At 42.7% G+C, this 21,305-nt stretch overlaps 1 protein-coding gene across 5 annotated transcripts in view; it reads left to right on the top strand.

The window, feature by feature from the left end:
- MAMDC2 (MAM domain containing 2) overlaps window positions 1-21,305 on the top strand; it is an 87,935-nt gene that overhangs the window by 21,965 nt on the left and 44,665 nt on the right. For 4 of the 5 annotated variants that reach the window (XM_053408830.1, XM_053408831.1, XM_053408833.1 and 1 more), the window contains 3 exons: window positions 681-818; window positions 18,125-18,381; window positions 19,655-19,748. In XM_053408830.1, the coding sequence (XP_053264805.1) occupies window positions 681-818; window positions 18,125-18,381; window positions 19,655-19,748 (489 nt within the window). The remainder of the gene's footprint in view (window positions 1-680; window positions 819-18,124; window positions 18,382-19,654; window positions 19,749-21,305) is intronic. The other variant, XM_053408832.1, reaches the window with a different exon arrangement.

Here is a 21,305-nt window from a genome sequence, read left to right as displayed (position 1 = left end):
GCAGAGCTTGTCTGAGGCCCTTGATGGGACTCTTGTTAGAATAAAGTTATAAACTCAAACTAAAAAGCAGCTGGTTCCTGGTGGGGGCCCCTGGCCTCTGAGGCATGGAGCAAGGGTACCCGGCTACCTTTCCGCCCCCTGCTGACATGGGCCTGCATGTGGGATTTGGGAAATTTGGTTTCATATCCCAAATCTGCCTCTGATTCCCTGTGTGGTTTGAACCTCAGGTAGCCCTGAGTATAATAATGAGGCATTGTACAAAACTGTTAAATACTTTGTTTTGAAAGCAAAATAATAAACACCAAAGTTTATGGAAATGTGAATGTATAGATTTGCTTCCAGCCATTGCTGCTATTAAGTGAAAATTGGCTATCAATGGTGCATTTGAATTTTCCAAACAACTTCTCCTGTAGCACTGGAAAGAAAGAAACCAGCCACATATTGACAGTTTGGTTGAAAGTTTAATGAGTGGGTGATGATGGTAACAGGTGGGAGGAGAGTATGGCTCAACATTTGTATATCTTTGTGAATAAAATAAGAAATGTGTTTAACATACTTTTAAAAAAATTATTAAAGGACTGTGCTGGTTATCGCTAATGCACCAGATGTTTAGGGATATTGTGCAATGAACGGTTGTGCACCATGCTCTCAGAGTTTCATTGTATGCTTTGCAACTGCAGAATGTAATTTTGAAGAAAACCATCTGTGTGGTTTTATGAACCGCTGGAACCCCAATGTAAACTGGTTTGTTGGTGGAGGAAATGTTGGAAATTCACAATCCATCCTTCCAAGAGATCACACTCTTGATGATGAGTTTGGTAAGCAAGAAAGATCATTTGCTTCTTCACTGGAAAAGTGTTTTCATTTCTTGTTTCATCTATATGAGGGTCCTTGTTCTCATGGGAATATAAGAGCACAATTGATTTTTTTAAAAATAGCATACAGCTTTAGAAAGTGCACTGGAAGAAAGAGGGAAGGGAGGGGAATATGCAGACTAAATAAGTTAATGGCATTTCTTATATAAAGAGGGCATTCCTCTGGGAAAAAATCTGTTAACACTTTTTCTGGGGAAAACATCTGTTAACAGTTTTTCATGAAAGTCTGCTCCCTAAAATACTTACATATATGACATACATTAGTGCAACTCTGCTCTTGACTATTTTCCAAGTAAATTGTGACCTACATCTTCACTAAATGTTTTCAGGCTTATTTTTTTTCAAGGGCTGATAGGTTTTTAATTGTATTCCCATTTAATAAATTCAGATACTGTGACTTATCTAGGCATTTTTCCAAAAACAATTTCTCTGGAATGTTGTCAACTGTGCATATAGTCCAGACTAATTATTAATTAGCACTGCTAATTAATTAGAACTTTGCTAATTCTTGATTCTCCTGTTTTTAAAGGAAGCTGAGGCTTTGTAGTAGAGCACAGGAAGCCAGTGTGCTGCCCTTCAGATGTTGTTGGACCACAGTCCCCAGCAGGCCCACTCAGCATGGCCAGTGGTCAGGGATGATGGGAGTCATAGTCCAACAACACCTGGAGATGTTGGCAGAAGGTCCTAGGTTCAACCCCCCCAGCATCTTCAAGTACAATTGGAAGAGGCCCTGGAGACCCACTGCCAATTCCTATGCTGACCAAAGATGTGAATCCATTTGTACCTTGGTCATTACTTGTTACTATGAAGAAACTCTATTCCATGAACCACACCATTGAGAAAGTGTTAACTGTAACATACTGTGTAAAGAAACATGAATAGAAAGAATATGTAAACCTGTTCTTCATTTCTGTGGAGACTTCGGCTTTTCTGGGCCATAGTATTGAATAACCACGTAAACTCTCTGGGGCAGGTTGGATCTTCTGCTTTTAGGCACTACAGACACAACTAAGAGATGCCTCAGGATGTCCTCTTGGTTTTAATGTATCATGTGGGATTTACTGTCATTAGTTGTAAGTTGCTTTGAGTTGCCCTGAGCACATTTAATAAATAATAATTCAATAAATAATAAATAAAAATCCAAAAGCAGATGTTGCCCTTTACTTTCAGTGAGATGTAGATACAGATTTTTATTGGGATGCATATTCCCATTCTGAAAGGCAAATTAGACATAATGTTAAATGCATTTGCATTTAATGTACACCAGCTGCGCTGTGTGATAATTATTGTTATCATATCTGGTAGGGACAGGAAATTTAACCCCTTTCCTGCTGAAGTCCTGACCATCATTGTTCCCAGAAACTGCTATTTGCATTGGGATTAAATGGGTCTGAGAGAATTTGTCCACACAAACAGAACCACAATACAATGGTACCTCTGGTTGCGAACACCTCTGGTTGCACACGCTGTGGGTTATGAGCGCCGGTAACCCGGAAGTAGCCGCTCCAGGTTGCAAACTTTGCCCTGGGATGCGAGCAGAAATCGCACGCCAGAGGCGCACACGCAGCAGGAGGCAGGCGTGCAGCAGGAGGCGCACTTTCACTAATGGCGCCTCAGGTTAAGAGTGGTTTCCGGTTATGAATGGACCTCTGGAATGGATTCCGTTTGTAACCAGAAGTACAACTGTATTCACTTGGAATTTTAATCTGTTGGATTACTGGCCATCATTAATATATTTAATGTACAGCAATTTATATCTAGGCATTGGCTTTGAAAACACATTGAAATAATTCTGTTGATTTCAGCAGAAGTTATTTAGATATAAAAGATTGGATCCAGCCTTGAATTTGTGTCCCTTGAAAACATTTGGGCAAGTTAGTCATCTCTTACATTTTGGATTTTTAAATCATTTTGTGTGCTACAGAAAGAAAAAAATATGAGGTGAATATAGACTAATAGCACAATCCTAACCTTGTCTACTCACACATAGGGCCTACTGAACTCAATTAGGACTTTGTTATTAAGCCCATGGCCTTGTTGAACAAAGTTCCCTAAGAACTAACTTCCCAACTAAATCCAACTCATAGTGTTGTGTGTATGTACTGGATGGCTCCACTTAATGGATCCAAATGGTTTCCAGAGAGTGGTAGGGGATGTTTAATCCCACCTTGATAGCCTTTCAGCTGATTCCCTGGTGGCCCGCTGGAATGTGGAGTTAACTAGGTCTATTGACTGTTTGGCTCCGAAGCGCCCTCTCTGATTGCATGGAGCCCAGACAGCTCTGTGGTTTTCCCCAAGGCTGAGGGTGATGAAACAATCGCTGAGACAGCTAGAGCACCGGTAGTGGAAAACTCATTCTGAATCAGACCGGACACAAAGTTAGAGCTCAACGTCGAGCCTACCAAGTGGCGATACCGATGGTGAAGAAGAGGACCTTCTTCACTGCCTGTATTGCATCTGCAGAAAATAGCAGCAGGAGACTCTTTCAGGTCGTTTGCAATCTAACGGAACTACCTTTGCCATCGGGGTCCAGTAAGTTTTTTGCAGATAAAGTCGCTCAGATTCGGGAAGAAGTAGACAGAGTCCTGTTTAGTCAAGTAGCATGGGATCAAAGGCTAGGGCTAGGGACAAAGGTGAGAGCTATTTCCTAGTTCTGCTGGATCTCTCAGCGGCCTTAGATACCATCGACCATGACATCCTTCTGGACCATCTAGAGGGGCTGGTAGCTGGGGGCACTGTTATACAGTGGTTCCACTCCTTCCTCCTGGGTCATGTCCAGAAAGTGGTATTGGAGGATGAGTGTTCAGACCCCTGGGCTCTCACTTGTGACCCCACAAGCCTCAGGGTTCCATCCTCTTGCCTCATGCCTTTTAACATCTATATAAAGCCGCTGGTGGAGATCATCAGAGGGTTTGATACCCAGCTCAACCTCTCTTCTAAATAAGAACCAGTGAAGATGGTGAAGGTCCTGCTTGAGTGTCTGGATGCGGTTGGAGGATGGATGGTGGCTAACAGATTGAGGTTGAATCCTGACAAGACAGAAGTACTGTTTTGGGGGGACAGGGGGTGGGCAGGTGTGGGGGACTCCCTGGTCCTGAATGGGGTAACTGTGCCCCTGAAGGACCAAGTGTGCAGCCTGGGAGTCATTTTGGACTCACAGCTGTCCATGGAGGCTCAGGTCAATTCTGTGTCCAGGGCAGCTGTCTACCAGCTCCATCTGGTCCACAGGCTGAGACCCTCCCTGCCCACAGACTGTCTTGCCAGAGTGGTGCATGCTGTAGTTACCTCCCACTTGGACTACAGCAATGCTCTCTATGTGGGACTAACTTTGAAGGTGACCCGGAAACTACAACTAATCCAGAATGCGGCAGCTAGACTGGTGACTGGGAGCGGCTGCCGAGACCACATAACACCAGTCCTGAAACACCTACATTGGCTTCCAGTATGTTTCTGAGCACAATTCAAAGTGTTGGTTCTGACCTTGAAATCCCTAAACGGCCTCAAAGACCCAGTATACCTGAAGGAGCATCTCCACCCCCATCTTTCAGCCCTGACACTGAGATCCAGTTCCGAGGGCCTTCTGGTGGTTCCCTCATTGTGAGAAGTGAGGTTACAGGGAACCAGGCAGAGGACCTTCTCGGTGGTGGCGCCTGCCCTGTGGAACACCCTCCCATTAAATGTCAAGGAAATAAACAACTACCTGACTTGTAGAAGACATCTGAAGGCAGCTCTGTTTAGGGATGTTTTTAATGTTTGATGTCTTATTGTATTTTTTAATATTTTGTTGGACGCCGCCCAGAGTAGCTGGGGAACCCAACCAGATGGGCAGAGTATAAATAATAAATTATTATTATTATTATTATTATTATTATTATTACACATACATACACATTTGCTATCTAGGAAAGCAGTCTAAATGTCTGTGAGATGAAACTCCTTTAAATCTAGGCTTACTCATGAAGCTCCCTTCATGTGCCCTAAGGGTAAAATAAAACAAATTGCCACCACTCTGAGTCTTTGCAATAAAGCCTGAAACACATCAAAATAAATAGTGAAAGAAGAATATTCTTCCTTTTACTAAAATATAAACATTTTAAATTGAAGCAACTTGACCAGAAGTAGAATTTCTGGCCTCTTTAAACATTCAGAGAATTGTATTTATTGATTTGCCTTTTTAAGAAGAATTTGCCACCTTCTGCCATGCTGAGAAGAAAATAGAATATATTTTTGGTTACAAATAATGCATCTACTAAATAAAGAGAGCAGTGTTGAGATGCCCGCATTGCATGGAGTTGGACTAGATAACCCTCGGGATCCCTCCCTCCTCTGTTATGCTGGCATGTTGTAGCCCGAATAAGAAATGTGTTCACAAAAAAGAAAGTGAGGGCCATGTCATCTTTTCTCCTACTAAAGTTTATATTGCCTGTGAAGTTTGTTTCCTCTGTTTCACAATCTAGGGATGAGACGGCAAATTAGAGGCTTCTTCAGAGATGTTAAACCACAAAGTATTATATTTGTTCACTGGAAAGACTGAGTGCAGCAGATGCATTTTGCTCTAAAACTAGAGCAGATGTCAACTCCAGAGGCTACTTTTGCTCATTCAGCAAATTCTGCTTTCTTCATGTGATCTTTTGATGACAAAAGGGAGTTCCACAGCTACGTTTGCAGAACTTTATTTGGCAGAGGCAAATAATATATGCAACCTTATGTTAGGATGATTCTTTCTGCATTTTTCTTTTCCTGCATAGTTTCCTGAACAAACAAAAAAAGCATGATTTTTTAAAAAAATTAACAAGTAATGACGACTGAATTTTAAATTTAAGTTTTTTAAATGTTTTTCATATAATTGTTTGTATTGTTTTATTGTTCTATTGTGTGTTTTTTTGTTTGTTTTTTAAAGGTTTTATTTTGTTCTTAAGGGGAGGGGTCAGGGCTGCCGGGAAGTGGGTCCCAGCCAACAAAATGGCTGGGGCAGGTTACACATGGGGGGATGCACTGGGACAACTGATCTCAGTGATCACGGGTAGGAGGAGGAGTTACGCTAAGACCAGACTATCCTTTTTTTTTAAAAGATATTTATTGAGTTTTTCCACCTTTATACATTAAAAAATCAAAAAGAAAAAACAAAAAAGTTAAAAACACATAAAGTTTACAATCCTTATTTTCAATAACATATTTCCCTGACTTTCCCACACCTCCCCTTCTTATATTCCAATTCAAATTGTTAATTCAACAAGTTCTTGTCCCCAATTTTTGACCTTTTTATATTTAATTCATTTTTTAAAAAAAACCAATTTTAACTTATAAACATCAGTATTTAAACATCAGTGCTCATTCTTAGAACCTTTTTCTAAAGTCGACCCAAATTCCCTTCCACGAATTCCCCAATTTTCATACTAATAACAAAACAAAATAAAAAAACAGATTATTATTCTGCACCCTTTGGATTCCCAAACCCCACCCCACCCTTTCCCGGTTTCAATCCCCAACAAATGTCTGTCAGTCTTAGTCTACTATCAGCCTGGAGACCTCACGTCCGAGGCTCTTAATTCTCTCTCAATTCCTCTCTGCCGGTTTTTTTGGTAGTCCTTAATATTAAACACCAGATCTCGGAGAAGCTCTGTCCCGATAGGGTCCATATTTCTTCCAGCCAGACCTCCATACTTAAAAGTGGAGCCTGAATCTTGTTTCTTACTCCTTTTAAGTCCAAATGTCCCAAAAGCTCCAACTTTCACCTTAATCAAATTTGTAATCCATAGGTCTTCAGATCTCCACATAAGGAGATCTCTCCATTCTTCAATCTTCAATTCAAAACAGATTTTCATCATCCAGTACTTATTTTCCTTTGTAGCCATCATGTCAGGCCTCTGGCTCTCCTTCGTCATCTGCAACATTACATCTCCTCCTTCCTTTTCCTCAGAAACAACATATATCTCTTTCTCCACACTCTCAAATCTTTCAAGTTTCTCTTCTTGTCCAGCTGCATGGACTTCATGAGTCAAGTCCTTATCAAATTCAATGAATTTGTTTACTGTTAAGTCCAGAGTTGCAACATTTGTAGCCAAAACATCAATTTGGCCTTGTAACTTTCCCAAGAGAAGAAACACTCTGTCCAATTTAGCTTGAATTTTTCCTCCTTCAGCCATTCTTGTAATGTCCCAAAATCCCCTCTAGAGGGATTTTGGTTACTTTATCTTCCTTCCAGTTCAAATCCAAAAATCAAGTTAGTTTGTATCAGTTCTTCCTTGTTTTCAACAAAATATAACCAAATTGTAGCAAATATATCCAGCAGAGATAGCAGAAACAAAGTTCTCTTTTTCCTTCTTGACAGCTAATTTGACAGCTGTCAAACTCTTCTATATCTCCTCAACAGGCTCTCTCGCGGATCACTCCCGGGTCCAGGGGGGTGTCACTTCAGCTCTCAAAATTAGCTCTTATCCTCCAGTGAAATTACTTATACTGCCAAATCGTGAAATTAATGTCTTTTACCCAATAAAGAAGAAGAAATTCTCTCGACCTTAGTTAGCTAGTCCTTGCTTTAGATTATTTATAAGACATGGAGACGGACTTCCTGTTTGCGCCTTCCCCGATCGTGCCTAATTAAAAATTTTTTTTTTCTTTACAAATCCAATTTCCATATTACTCACGGGTTATTACTTTTAGAGTCCAATTGTTCACAAGAAGAAGTCAGCGCTCTCCGACCATGGCATGCGGCTTCACTCTGCAGGAGAAGCAGTCGACTCTCAGCACTGCGCCACTCACCCCGTCCCCCGTTCCGAAGCCTTTAAAAAGGCTCCTTCGCGGGTCGGGGGGGCGCAAATGGTGCCCGCCGAGTCACCAAGTTCACAGGCTTCAGCGCCTGTGATTTGTGAGGGTCCCCGCGTCGCCGCAGCGGCAAGACCCGGATCCTGTGGAGCCGATTCCCTCCGGAGCTCAGAGGGAATCCGCCATTAGCCAATGGCGCTAACCCGGAAGTCCAAGACCAGACTATCCTTGCCTCTGGGTCTGGTCCTGACCGGACGGTTACTGGAATCAGCAAGGGAGACCCACATGACCTGAAGGTGCTGCTGTGCAATGCCAGGTCAATGATTCATAAGACAACTGCCATCCATGACTTGATCATGGATGGAGGACTTGACCTGGCATGCGTGACAGAGACTTGGTTGGATGAAGCAGTTGGGCCTGTCCTTGCCGCTGCTTGTCCACCAGGTTTCTCTTACGCACAGCAACCCAGGCCTTGTGGGCGGGGAGGGGGGGTTGCAGTGATTTTTAGGAAGTCATTAGTTTGCACCAGGCGTCCTATTGGGAAGACGCAGTTCTCTGAGTGCATGTTCTGGAAGTTGGACAATAGGGGCAGTACAGGATTCCTTCTGGTGTACTGACCTCCCCGCTGCACCAAGGATTTCCTGCCCAAGCTGCTTCAGGTCGTGGCGGATGTTCTCCTGGAGACACCTAGTTTGGTTGTCCTAGGGAATTTTAACATCCATGCCGACACGACCTTACAAGGGGCCACTCGGGACTTCGTGGAAAGCATGGCCTCCATGGGGCTGTCCCTGAATAAGTTTGGCCCAACCCATAGCCTTAGACCTGGTGTTTACCTCTATGGGTGTTGGTGATCTGACATGAAGTAAAAGCGAAATGAAAGAAGTGCCATAGTCAGATCACTTCCTGGTGCAACTGGACTTCTCTGCGACCCTTCCCCTCTGCAGGGAGGAGGGACCGATTCGGATGGTCCGCCCCCGCCACTTAATGGATCCAAATGATTTCAAGAGAGTGGTAGGGGATGCTTTATCCCATGTTGATGGCCTTTCAGCTGACTCCCTGGTGGCCCGCTGGAATGTGGAGTTAACCAGGCCTATGGACTGTTTGCTCCGAAGCGCCCTCTCCGATTGCATGGAGCCTGGACACCCCCATGGTTTTCCACGGATCTGAGGGCAATGAAACAATCGCTGAGACGGCTAGAGCACCTCTGGTGGAAAACTCATTCTGAAGCTGACTGGACACGGGTTAGAACTCAATGTCGAGCCTACCAAGTGCTGGTAGCGACGGCGAAGAAGACTTTCTTCACCGCCTCTATTGCATCTGCAGAAAACAGAAGCAGGAGACTTTTTCAGGTGATTCGCAATTTAGCGGAACCACCTGCTACATTGGGGCCCAGTACGGGCCACATGATCTCCTGCAATGATTTTGCGAAGTTTTTTGCAGATAAAGTCGCTCAGATTCGGGAAGAGGTAGACTCCACTGTGGGAGCAGGGCCAGGGCAGGAGAGTACTAGTCAAATTGCGTGGGATCAATTCCAATCTGTTACCTCTGAGGATGTGGACAGGCTGCTTGGACGAGTGAAACCAACCACCTGTCTCCTTGATCCTTGCCCATCCTGGCTTATAAAAGCTTCTCTCTGTGAGGGAGCCTTCCCAGACCCACTGAAAGAGGCGGTTATTAAACCGCTTCTTAAAAAAATATCTTTAGACCCAGCCAGTATGGCCAACTATCACCCAGTCTCAAATCTTCCATTCCTGGGCAAGGTGATTGAGCCAGTGGTTGCTGAACAACTCCAGGCACGCCTGGAGGATGCGGACCATTTGGATCCCTTCCAGTCGGGATTTAGGCCTCATCATGGGACTGAAACTGCTTTGGTTGCACTGGTCGATGATCTCTGGCGGGCAAGGGACAAAGGTGAAAGCTGTTTCCTAGTTCTACTGGATCTCTCTGTGGCCTTTGATACCATTGACCACAACATCCATCTGGAGCAGGGGTAGGCAACCTAAGGCCTGGGGGCCAGATGTGCCCCAATTGCCTTCTCAATCCAGCCTGTGGACGGTCCAGGAATCAGCGTGTTTTTACATGAGTAGAATGTGTTCTTTTATTTAAAATGCATCTCTGGGTTATTTGTGGGGCATAGGAATTCGTTCTTTTTTCTTCTTCTTTTTCAAAATATAGTCCAGCCCACCACATGGTCTGAGGGACGGTGGACTGGCCCATGGCTGAAAAAGGTTGCTGACCCCTGGTCTAGAGGGGCTGGGAGCTGGGGGCACTGTTATACAGTGGTTCTGCTCCTTCATTCCGGGCCGTGTCCAGAAAGTGGTTTTCAGCCCCCTGGGCTCTCACTTGTGGGGTGCCTCAGGGTTCTGTCCTTTCCCCCATGCTTTTTAACATCTACATGAAGCCTCTGGGAGAGATCATCAGGGGGTTTGGGCTGGGTGTTCATCAGTATGTGGATGATACCCAGCTCTACCTCTCTTTTAAATCAGAACCAGTGAAGGCGGTGAAGGTCCTGTGTGAGTGTCTGGAGGCAGTTGGAAGATGGATAGCAGCAAACAGATTGAGGTTGAACTCTGACAAGACTGATGTACTGTTTTGGGGAGACGGGGCAGGCAGGTGTGAAGGACTCCCTGGTTCTGAATGGCATAATCATGCCCCTGAAGGACCAGGTGCGCAGCCTGGGAGTCATTTTGGGCTCCCAGCTGTCCATGGAGGTGCAGGTTAATTCTGTGTCCAGGGCAGCTGTTTATCAGCTCCATCTGGTATGCAGGTGAGACCCTACCTGTCTGTGGACTGTCTTGCCAGAGTGGTGCATGCTCTAGTTATCTCTCACTTGGACTACTGCAATGTGCTCTATGTGGGGCTACCTTTAAAGGTGACCCAGAAACTACAAGTAATCCAGAATGCGGCAGCTAGACTGGTGACTGGGAGTGGCTGCCGAGACCACATAAAGATTAAAAAAAGAACTTATATGGGGGAAATAGTGCAATGTAGTGATAATCTCTTGTAGAAAGAGAACCATTGTTTTACCTCAAGCAAAGAAATAATGCATTTTCCAGGGATTTTTGACATTTATTTCAGCACTGATTATAGAACTGATGAAGCGCCACAGGCTAGGAGGAGGTGTTTTATTATCATAAACTTCTTCCAGACTCCAAGACAGCACTCAAGGGTACGCAGTCCTGGCACCTTTTTGTTGTTTCTGTTGTTAAAATGCGTGGCACTTACTTAGGGTTGCTATATCTTAAAGAGCAAAAAAGAGGACAGCCCAAGCTGGGAAGGAGGGGCCCAGCGCCACCAGACCTGCAGCCGCTCTCTTTGGCTGGGGCTGGCAGTGGCTGCAGCGTGCAGAGCAGCCCGAGCCCAAACTGCTTGAGCCAAAGAAATCCAGAAATAAAGAACAAATTTAATCTCCCCCAACACCCAGACATTTCCTTAAAAATTTAAAAATCCCCCGGATGGGCATGTTGGCCCCCCAAGAGAGGACATGTCCGGGATTTCCCAGATATATGGCAACTCTAGCACTGCTCCAAGGCAGTGCTAGAGTTGAAGAGTGCTTGAAGTGCTGCTTGAAGAGCAGGAAACATTAAATGCTCGATGATGCTGAAAGAGGAAAGGAATAATTTACAGAGCTGGCTCATAAGTAACAGTAGCCTAACTACTGTTGTCTATGTTCTGGTAACCTCAAGGTTAGATTACTGCAATGTGTTATACGTAGGGCTACCTCTGAAGACAGTTTGGAAACTTCAGCTGGTGCAGAATTCAGTGGCCAGGTTGCAAGACGGTTTGAGCATATTACACCAATCCTGGTCCAACTGCACTGGCTGTCGATTAGTTTCTGGGCCCAATTCAAAGTGCTAGTTTTGACCTATAAAGCCTTAAATGGCTCAGGACCACAATACTTCAAGGACTGCCTGTCTCCATAAGAACCTACCTGGACCCCGAGATCATCTTCCGAGGCCCTCCTTTGTGTGCCTCCCCCTTGAGAGGTGCAGAGGGTGACAACTCGAGAATGGGCCTTCTCTGCAGTGGTTCCCCCTCTGCGGAATGCTGTCCCCCCGGAAGTTCACCTGGCGCCTTCACTATACACCTTTAGGCACTGGGCAGAAACGTTCCTTTTTAACCAGGCCTTGGGTTGACCTGATCAACATCCCATACCCTTTTAAAATGTGGTTCTTTTGGAGGAGGGTGGTATTATTGGGTAATTGCTTTTATTTTTATTTTATATACTGTGATCCTTTTATGTGAACTGCCCTGAAACCTTCAAATATAGGGCAGTATATAAATTCAATAAATAATAATAATAACTGCATTTTAAAGACACGTGGAATTATTTGATGTTCTATCAACACAGGGTAAGATAGCATAGTTCTTTGTCACCTTTTTGCACTAAAAACACATTTTAATATTGAAAAATACTAGAAGTGGGATGTCTCAGGGCTAGTTTTGAAGACATATTGTACTCTGGTACAGATACTTGATTATAACCTATCAATGCAGAAAATTAGTTATAAAGATCTGTTTATTTACTTTGGGTAAATACTAACGAATTGAGCTCCTGTCTTTGTATTCTGTATGGTCACAGAATACAACTTTCTGTGTATAGAATTAGAAATGGATATTGCAACATCTCCCACGAGAATGGTTACCATAGAGGGAAAAAGAATAAATAGGTGGTGAGTGAGTTCTTAGAATTCCAGAAAGGTAGAAAGTGGCCCCAGCACCTTGCCTGGACAGTGGTCACTGGTCACACTTTTTGGTGCTGAGTACACATAGCCCAGACATTTCTAAATCTTTTTTGATCCAGCATTATGCTTTGGTTTTGGACAAAATTGTTCCATATAATTTGGCTTAGGTTTTACTAATTGGTTACACCTTTAAAGAAGGAAAAAAAGATGTCCTGATCGAATTATGGTCAACATAAAATCTGTGTTGGAAATGCATCGGGAAGCAGGAGTTTGCCAGCACCATAAAAAGAGGACTTCCGGTCAGCGCCAGCGATGAATGGCGGATTCCCTCTGAGCTTCGGAGGGAATCGGCTCCGCGGGGACTGGGTCTGGCCGCTGCGGCGAAGCGGGGACCCGAAGAAATCGCAGGCGGTGAAGCCTGTGAACTCGTAGACTCGGTGGGCTCCATTAGCGCCCCCCCCACTGCGAAGGAGCCTTTTAAAAGGCTCCGGAACGGAACGGGGGGGTGTGGCGCAGAGCTGAGGGTCGTTTACCTTCTTTGCGGAGTGAAGCCGCAAGCCATAGTTGGAGAGCGCTGATTTCTTTCTGGACAATTGGAAGCTAAAGCAACTACCCGTGAGTAGGATTAAGCAATTAATTCGAGAAAAATTTCAATAAATTTGGTACTGAAACGGGAAAGGCACAAACAGGAAGTCTGCCTTTTCCGGCTTGTAAAAAGATCAAAGCAAAGAGACTGTAAAGCTGTAACTTTGAAAGACGTTTTTTAAAAGGCTTAAAATCCAGCACCAAAAAGGCGACTCCCCTCCTGTTTACAGGAGTGGAGGGGAGAAAACTGAGCATTATTTAACTGCAAGAAAAGAGGGAAGTAAAGATATATCGGCTGCCTCGAAAATCCAATTGAAATTAGAAATTGCTTCCAGAAGTACTTTAAACAATTGTATGCACAAGGGCCACAGAATGAAATGGACATTGACCGTTTTCTGAAAACAAATGGATTACAAAAAAATTTCACAAGAAAGTAAGCTAATGTTGAATTGTAAAATATCTGACCAGGAGATAGAAGGGGCCATTCAAAACATGCAATTGGGCAAATCTCCAGGACCGGATGGGCTGACTTCCAGGTATTACAGATCTTTGAAGGACTGGTTAATACAACCTTTGAAGGAAGTCAGTAATGAAATTTTGAAAGGGAAAAGGGCACCAGAAACGTGGAAAGAGGCTTATATTACACTTATACCGAAAACAGAGACTGAAAAGACTCAACTTAAGAACTACCGTCCCATATCCCTATTAAATGTGGATTACAAAATTTTTGCTGATATTTTGGCTAAGAGACTGAAAAAAGTACTGATTGAAGAGATTCATAAGGACCAAGCGGGCTTTCTACCAGGAAGACATCTATCTGATAATCTGAGGAATGTAATTGACATTTTGGAAAAGCTAGAAGTGAATATAAACACTAAAGCAGTTCTGATATTTGTGGATGTGGAGAAAGCCTTTGACAATATTTCTTGGAGTTTTATGAAAAAGAACTTACAGGGTATGGGGGTAGGCCAAGGTTTTGAAAATGGTATAGGTGCAATATATTCTGAACAAAAGGCTAAATTAATTGTAAATAATGTGGTTACGGAACAATTTAAGATAGAAAAAGGGACACGACAGGGGTGCCCAATTTCCCCATTGCTTTTCATATTGGTCCTGGAGGTCTTGCTGAATATGATTAGAAGGGACCGGTTGGTTAAAGGTATACAGGTTGGAGCCAAACAGTATAAATTGAGAGCATTTGCAGATGACCTAGTTTTGACGTTACAGGAGCCAGAATCTAGTACTAAAAGAGTATTAGAATTAATTCAAGAGTTTGGTCAGGTGGCAGGATTCAAATTGAACAAGCTAAAAACTAAGGTTTTGGAGAAAAATTTAACATTGACGGAAAGAGAGAAGTTTCAGAATGAAACAGGTTTGACTGTGGTCAAGAAAGTGAAATACCTGGGGATTAATATGACAGCTAAAAATGGGAATTTGTTTAAAGATAACTATGAAAAATGCTGGACGGAAGTGAAAAAAGATTTAGAAATTTGGTCAAATTTGAAGCTTTCCTTGCTGGGTCGAATTGCAGACATAAAGATGAATGTATTGCCTAGAATGTTGTTTTTGTTTCAAACATTGCAAATCGTGGACAAGATGGACTGTTTCAAGAAGTGGCAGATTTGTCTGGCAGGGCAAAAAGCCCAGAATTAAATTTAAGATATTAACTGATGCAAAGGAAAGGGGTGGATTCGCCCTGCCAGACTTTAAACTTTACTATGAATCAGCGGCATTCTGCTGGTTGAAAGATTAGCTGCTTCTTGAGAACACTGACATTTTGGATTTAGAGGGTTTTAACAACGTTTTTGGGTGGCATGCATATTTGTGGTACGACAAGGTTAAAGCACATAAAGCATTTAAAAACCATATTGTCAGGAAAGCATTGTTTAATGTTTGGATTAGATATAAGGATTTATTGGAAAATAAAACACCAAGGTGGTTGTCACCAATGGAAGCTAAAGCTCAGAAAAAGCTCAATATGGAGGCCAAATGGCCAAAATATTGGGAAATTTTGGAACAAGAAGGAGATAGACTGAAACTGCAGAGTTTTGAGAAATTAAAAGGTAAAGTGCAAGATTGGCTTCATTATTATCAGATAATGGAGGCTTACAATTCAGATAAGAAAGTCGGCTTCCAGGTGGAAAAATCAAAATTGGAAACAGAACTGTTAGAACCCAAAACTAAGATTTTGTCAAAAATGTATAACTTGCTGTTGAAATGGAACACTCAGGATGAGACGGTTAAATCTGCAATGATTAAATGGGCACAAGATGTTGGACATAACATTATGTTTGCGGACTGGGAACAGTTGTGGACCACCGGTATGAAATTTACGGCATGTAATGCCTTAAGAGAAAATGTTATGAAAATGATATATAGGTGGTACATGACCCCAGTCAAGCTTGCAAAAATTTATCATTTGCCCGATAATAAATGTTGGAAATGCAAAGAAAATGAAGGTACATTCTTTCACCTTTGGTGGACGTGCCCTAGGATTAAGACTTTCTGGGAAATGATCTATAATGAACTGAAAAAGGTATTTAAATATACCTTTCTGAAAAAACCAGAGGCCTTTCTCCTGGGCATGGTCGGCCAATTGGTGTCAAAGAAGGATAGAACTTTTTTTATGTATGCTACAACAGCAGCAAGAATACTCATTGCAAAGTATTGGAAGATGCAAGATCTACCCACTCTGGAAGAATGGCAGATGAAGATGATTGATTGTATGGGATTGGCAGAAATGACTGGCAGAATCCGTGACCAGGGAGAAGAGTCGGCGGAAGAAGATTGGAAGAAATTCAAGGACTACTTACAGAAATATTGTAAAATTAATGAATGTTGAATGATGTTGGATAGAAATTAAGAGGTTTTTAGCTGCAATGTTGTGAGTGATGTGGAGGGGGAAAAAAGGAGGTAAAGAAATAGGTTATAAATTACTGATAAGGATTTGCTGAACTAACAATTTGAACTGGAATACAAGAAGGGGAGGTATGAGGAGGTCAGTGAAATATGTTATTGAAAAATAAGTATTATGAACTTTATGTGTTTTTAATCTTTTTTGCTTTTTTCTTTTTGATTCTTTTTTATTGTATTAAATTGGAAAATTTCAATAAATATCTTTAAAAAAAAAAAAGAGGCACCCAGTGTAAAGCCAAGTCTTTTCATAATCCAGAAGAGAAGTGGCCAATAACTAAAAGTTAACAGTTTGAAAAAATGAGCCAGTTACTTCTGCTACTGTTGTATAATTCCTCCCTAGCAACAAGTATACACAATACAACACAAAAACTTTTCATGATGAAACATGTTGTTGTTTTAGTATCTAGCTCCACAGTTTTTATGCATGTTAGCTTGACTAATGTCTGATATTTTCCTCTCTCCCTCTTTACCCCATCTCCTCAATGAAATAGTTTTTAAACTTTGAGACTACAAGCAGCCGTGGTACTTAATTAGGTCAGTCTGGCCCAGTATTTTTGTATGTGTGCCTGAGGTGGAAAATCTAAATGGATCGCCTTTCTGCATATGTATTAGTCCATCAACCAGTACCCGTGGTCTCATAGTCATGTCACACTAAGCCAAACGATGGTTCAGTGCAAATTGCTGGCTCTTGAGGAGATGGTAGCTGCTTTGGTCTTCCTTGGTCCTTTCAGGTCAGCATGGTGGGGCAGCTAAACCAGAGTTGGGCTTGGCCATTCACCCCATACATTTCATGCACTCTGATACCACTGTAAACAGTCATTGCTGCCCCCAGGGAGTTCTGGGAGCTGTAGTTTGTTAGAGGTTAGGACACCCCTGTTACCCTCCCTGAACTACAATTTCTCAGAATGATTTAACAATCAATTCCTCTTAATAGGGTCTCTGAGAACTGTAGTACTGTGAGGTGAACCAGGGTCTCTTAACAACTGTCGGCACTTATAACAGCCAACTGTTCCCAGGAGGCTTTGGGGGAACCTTAGTTTGTTGTTTGAACCAGGGATCCGGGTTAAGCTCTCTCCTCATTACCTGTGACCTGTAGCCAAGGTTTGTTTGGATGATATGCTGTATGACACAGAACTAAAAGGATTCCAGGGAGTTCCAGGGTTGTGTTTTGGCTGGAAAAGCAGGACACAACGGAGGCTACAATATCTTTATGAACTAAGGTTTATTTACATTGGCTCCCAGTACGTTTCTGAGCACAATTGAAAGTGTTTGGTGTTGACCTTTAAAGCCCTAAACGGCCTCGGTCCAGTATATCTGAAGGAGCATCTCCACCCCCATTATTCTGCCCAGACACAGGTCCAGCTCCGAGGGCCTTCTGGCGGTTCCCTCACTGTGGGAAGCCAAGTTACAGGGAACCAGGCAGAGGGCCTTCTCGGTAGTGGCGCCCGCCCTGTGGAATGCCCTCCCACCAGATGTCAAAGAGATAAACAACTACCAGACTTTTAGAAGACATCTGAAGGCAGCTCTGTTTAGGGAAGCTTTTAATGTTTAATAGACTATTGTATTTTAATATTCTGTTGGAAGCCGCCCAGAGTGGCTGGGGAAACCCAGCCAGATGGGCGGGGTACAAATAAATTATTATTATTATTATTATTATTATTATTATTATTATTATTATTACTACTACTACTACTACTACTACTACTACACATATTTATACCTGAGCCTTGATGGAAGGAGTGCAGAACATTGCACCTCAAGGTGCCTGTTGTTGCGTCTTCCATGGCTTCAGCAAGCTTGGGTCCAGAGCAGAAGCCAGCTATGCACCCAGGTTTCTCCATGAAGCCTCTCCCAGCATCCCACATGGAGTGCTATCCCTCCTTCCTTCTTGCTCTTTTAATAAAACTCCTGCAAATGCCACTGTTCTCTCCTGTGGTCACATCATGTCAACCTCCCCCTCCCAGTTCTCCTGTCTCTGTCCACGCATGGGGGGTGGGGACAGTATTTGCATTGTCAATTAATCTTAATGGCCTGTTACTCTTGCTGTCTCTTTGTTTCTTGATGGCACCTCTGTCAGCCAACCTGAACAGGAAAACTGGTATAGCCTGCATTTTTACACTGTGTCTGGCATCTTCCCATAATGCTCCCAATATTTGCACTGGCATTCCTGAAAAACTTGAAGTAGAATGCTCAGTATTTGTTGTTTATAAAAAGTAACACATCCAATTTACTTCCCACTGTTTATATGTTGCAGAAGCCATTTCATTAAGCATTAAAAGAAGCTTCTCTGATTTTTAGGTCATTACATGTATGTGGACTCTCTCTATGTCAAACATTTCCAGGAAGTGGCTCAGCTGGTCTCACCTAGGACAACAACTCCTATGTCAGGCTGCTTGTCCTTTTATTACCAAGTGCAGCAGGAAAGTGGAATTGTATTCACGGTCTACATGAGAGACATAAATGGCTTTTATGAAGAACTTTGGAAAGCAGATGGTTCTGTGAGTAAGGATTGGGTCTTAGGAGAAGTTGACTTCAGTGCACCATATCCAATGGAGGTAAGGCTCCAAATACTGAGCTGCACACTTGCATATTCTACAGTTTGAAAAGTACTATCACATGAAAGTGGCTTTTTATGCCATTCTCTTTTCTTCAATATGAATAGTTAAAACTCATACAACTTGAATGTTCCACTTGGAAGTAGATGTCTTCTGACAAATTGCTCTCTCTCCAATATTGCTGTGAAAACTATGTTTAACATGCAGCCATGGAGTGTGTGTACGGACTTGATGCATTAAGCAGTGTGTTAATATACTAAATAGAATAAATTGCTTTTTCTAGAAGATATGATCAATTTCTAGGATGAACCCTAGAAAAATTATGGGTGATCAGTGCAGTTCAGACAGCTTTGTGGAAAGTCCTTCTTCACAATCTTCTGCATGGAATGACGATACGGCTTGTGATGGCTCAGGGTGGGGAGGCGTCTTCCCATGCTGATGGACTCACATGTTGTTTAAGGGTCCGTCCCAAAATAATTACTATATATTTTAATAATTATTTTTATATTTATAGCCTAACTTTTCTCCAAAGAGCTCTCTCCCTATTTTATTTTCATAACAGCCCTGTGAAGTTGGTTAGGCTGAGAGACTGTAACTGACACATTGTGGTGACAGTGAGCCTCATGGCAGATTTGAACAATGGTTTCCCAGGTCTTAGAACAACACTCTAACCCTTGTATCAAACTTTCCCCAAAAGAATATTCATATTGGATTTCTTCTATAAGAAAATCACCTTGAACTTTGATAGATACACATATTTCTATTTATGAGCACAATCAGGTTTAGTTTCACTACCAACAGTTAAATGCTGGCGAATAGACGCATGTGCAATTGTCACACATTATGCTGTACATGTGGTGTGCACTTATGAAATCTTACACAAGCTGATGTATGCACAGAGCAATCTGTATACACTACTGTATATCAATCTGCCTGCCATTGTTGGTCATTAGTTGCCTTTTATTTGAGTTATATGAACATATGCCCCTGAAACAGGCATGAAGAACCTTGGCCTGCAGACCGAATTAAGCCCGCCAAGGATCTAATTTGGCCCATGAGGCTTTTTCCCATGCCACGGTCATCTTCTCCACATGTCCTGTCCTCCTGCCAGACACCTGGAGGGTGTAGTTTCAAGCATTCCCTCTCATGTGTGGTATTGGGAGTTACGTAGCTTTGTTGCAATGAAATAATAAAACTATCATCATTATTAAGCTGTTAATTAATGAATGATTGGTACAACAATGAAGTTTCTCTACTTGGGTTTTGTTTCCAGGTGATTTTTGAAGTTGCTTTCAACAGTGCGAATGGGGGATATATTGCTCTTGATGACATTTCTTTCTCTCCCGTTTTCTGCAGCAATCGGACAGGTATGAATTTCCCCCCTGAGTTTTCTGATTTGCTGTTAGATTTCAAAATGTTACATGAATTTGCAAGTGCTGTACTTAGATGTATCTTATTTAGTGCAACTTTTTTATTTAATTAGTCGTGTAAATTGGGACCATCAGTAACTCAATAACACAACATTAATGGGGAATAATGGTAATATAATAATAATAATAATAATAATAATAATAATAATAATAATAATAATATCTTTATTGTCATTGCCCCCTCTCGGGGACAACGAAATTACTTGACTGCTCCATAAAAACACTAATTAAAACAATACAGTATAGTACAGCAAGGAAGATTAGATGACTTTCAAAGTCCAGGCTTCCCATTCAGGGCCAAGATCGCTCTGGAGAAGAAGCTGTTCTTAAGACGGCTCGTTTTTGTCTTCATCGTCCTGTATCTCCGTCCCGACGGCAGGAGCTCGAAGAGACAGTGACCAGGATGCGATGGATATTTTACTACGTCCAGTGCCTTCCTATGGCACCTTGTGGCATAAATCTGCTCTAAGGTGGAGAGTGGGCAGCCAACAATGCTCTCTGCTGCCTTAACAACTCTGCACAACCCCATCCTGTCCTGGGTAGTACAGCTTCCGTACCACACACATAAGCCATAAGTGAGCACGCTCTCAATGGCACAGTGATAGAAGGCAAGCAGCAGTTTCTGCGGAAGATGGTTTTTCCTTAGAATTCTCAAAAAGTACAGTCTCTGCTGCGCCTTCTTCACAAGCCCCCTTGTGTTGACACTCCAGGACAGATCCTCTTGTAATTCAATGCCCAAAAATCTGAACGTTGTTACCCTCTCCACACAGACCCCATCAATCAAAAGTGGCTGGACATTGCTCTTCTGTCTCCTGAAGTCCACCACAAGCTCCTTTGTCTTCCTTGTATTTATGAGCAAGTTGTTAGCTCTGCACCACTCTGTCAGCCGCTCCACCTCATCTCTATAATCCGTTTCGCCCTCCCTTTCAGGGATGAGCCCAATCACGGTTGTGTCATCTGCAAATTTGACAACCCTATTACTAGGGTGAGTAGCGACACAATCGTACGTGTAGAGAATATAAAGGAGCAGACTGAGTACGCATCCCTGTGGTGTTCCTGTGTTAGTCTTAAGCATATTAGAGGTATAAGGGCCCAACCGAACCCTCTGGGGGCGGTCTGACAAAAAGTCCAATATCCACCCACAAAGTGATAACGGAAGCCCCAGATCTTCCAGTTTAGACATCAGACGCTGTGGTAGAATGGTATTAAATGCCGAGCTGAAATCTAAAAAAAGCAGTCTGGCATAACCCCCCCCCCCCCGCTGCTCCAAATGTGCAAGGACGGCATGGAGGGCAATCGCCACAGCGTCCTCTGTCGATCTTTTCGTTTTATAAGCAAATTGGAATGTGTCCAGTCCCTCTGGTAGGCAGGCAATGACATGATTTCGTACCAGCTTTTCAAAGCACTTCATGATTATAGGTGTGAGTGCTACTGGACGAAAGTCATTCAGATCTTCCGGGTTAGGTTTTTCTGCTATTGGAACGATAATAGAGG

The sequence above is a fragment of the Podarcis raffonei genome, chromosome 11 (assembly GCF_027172205.1).
Source record: "Podarcis raffonei isolate rPodRaf1 chromosome 11, rPodRaf1.pri, whole genome shotgun sequence".
NCBI lineage: Eukaryota > Metazoa > Chordata > Lepidosauria > Squamata > Lacertidae > Podarcis > Podarcis raffonei.
The sequence above is the reverse complement of the archived record's forward strand: the minus strand, read 5'-3'. Positions and strand labels throughout refer to the sequence as shown.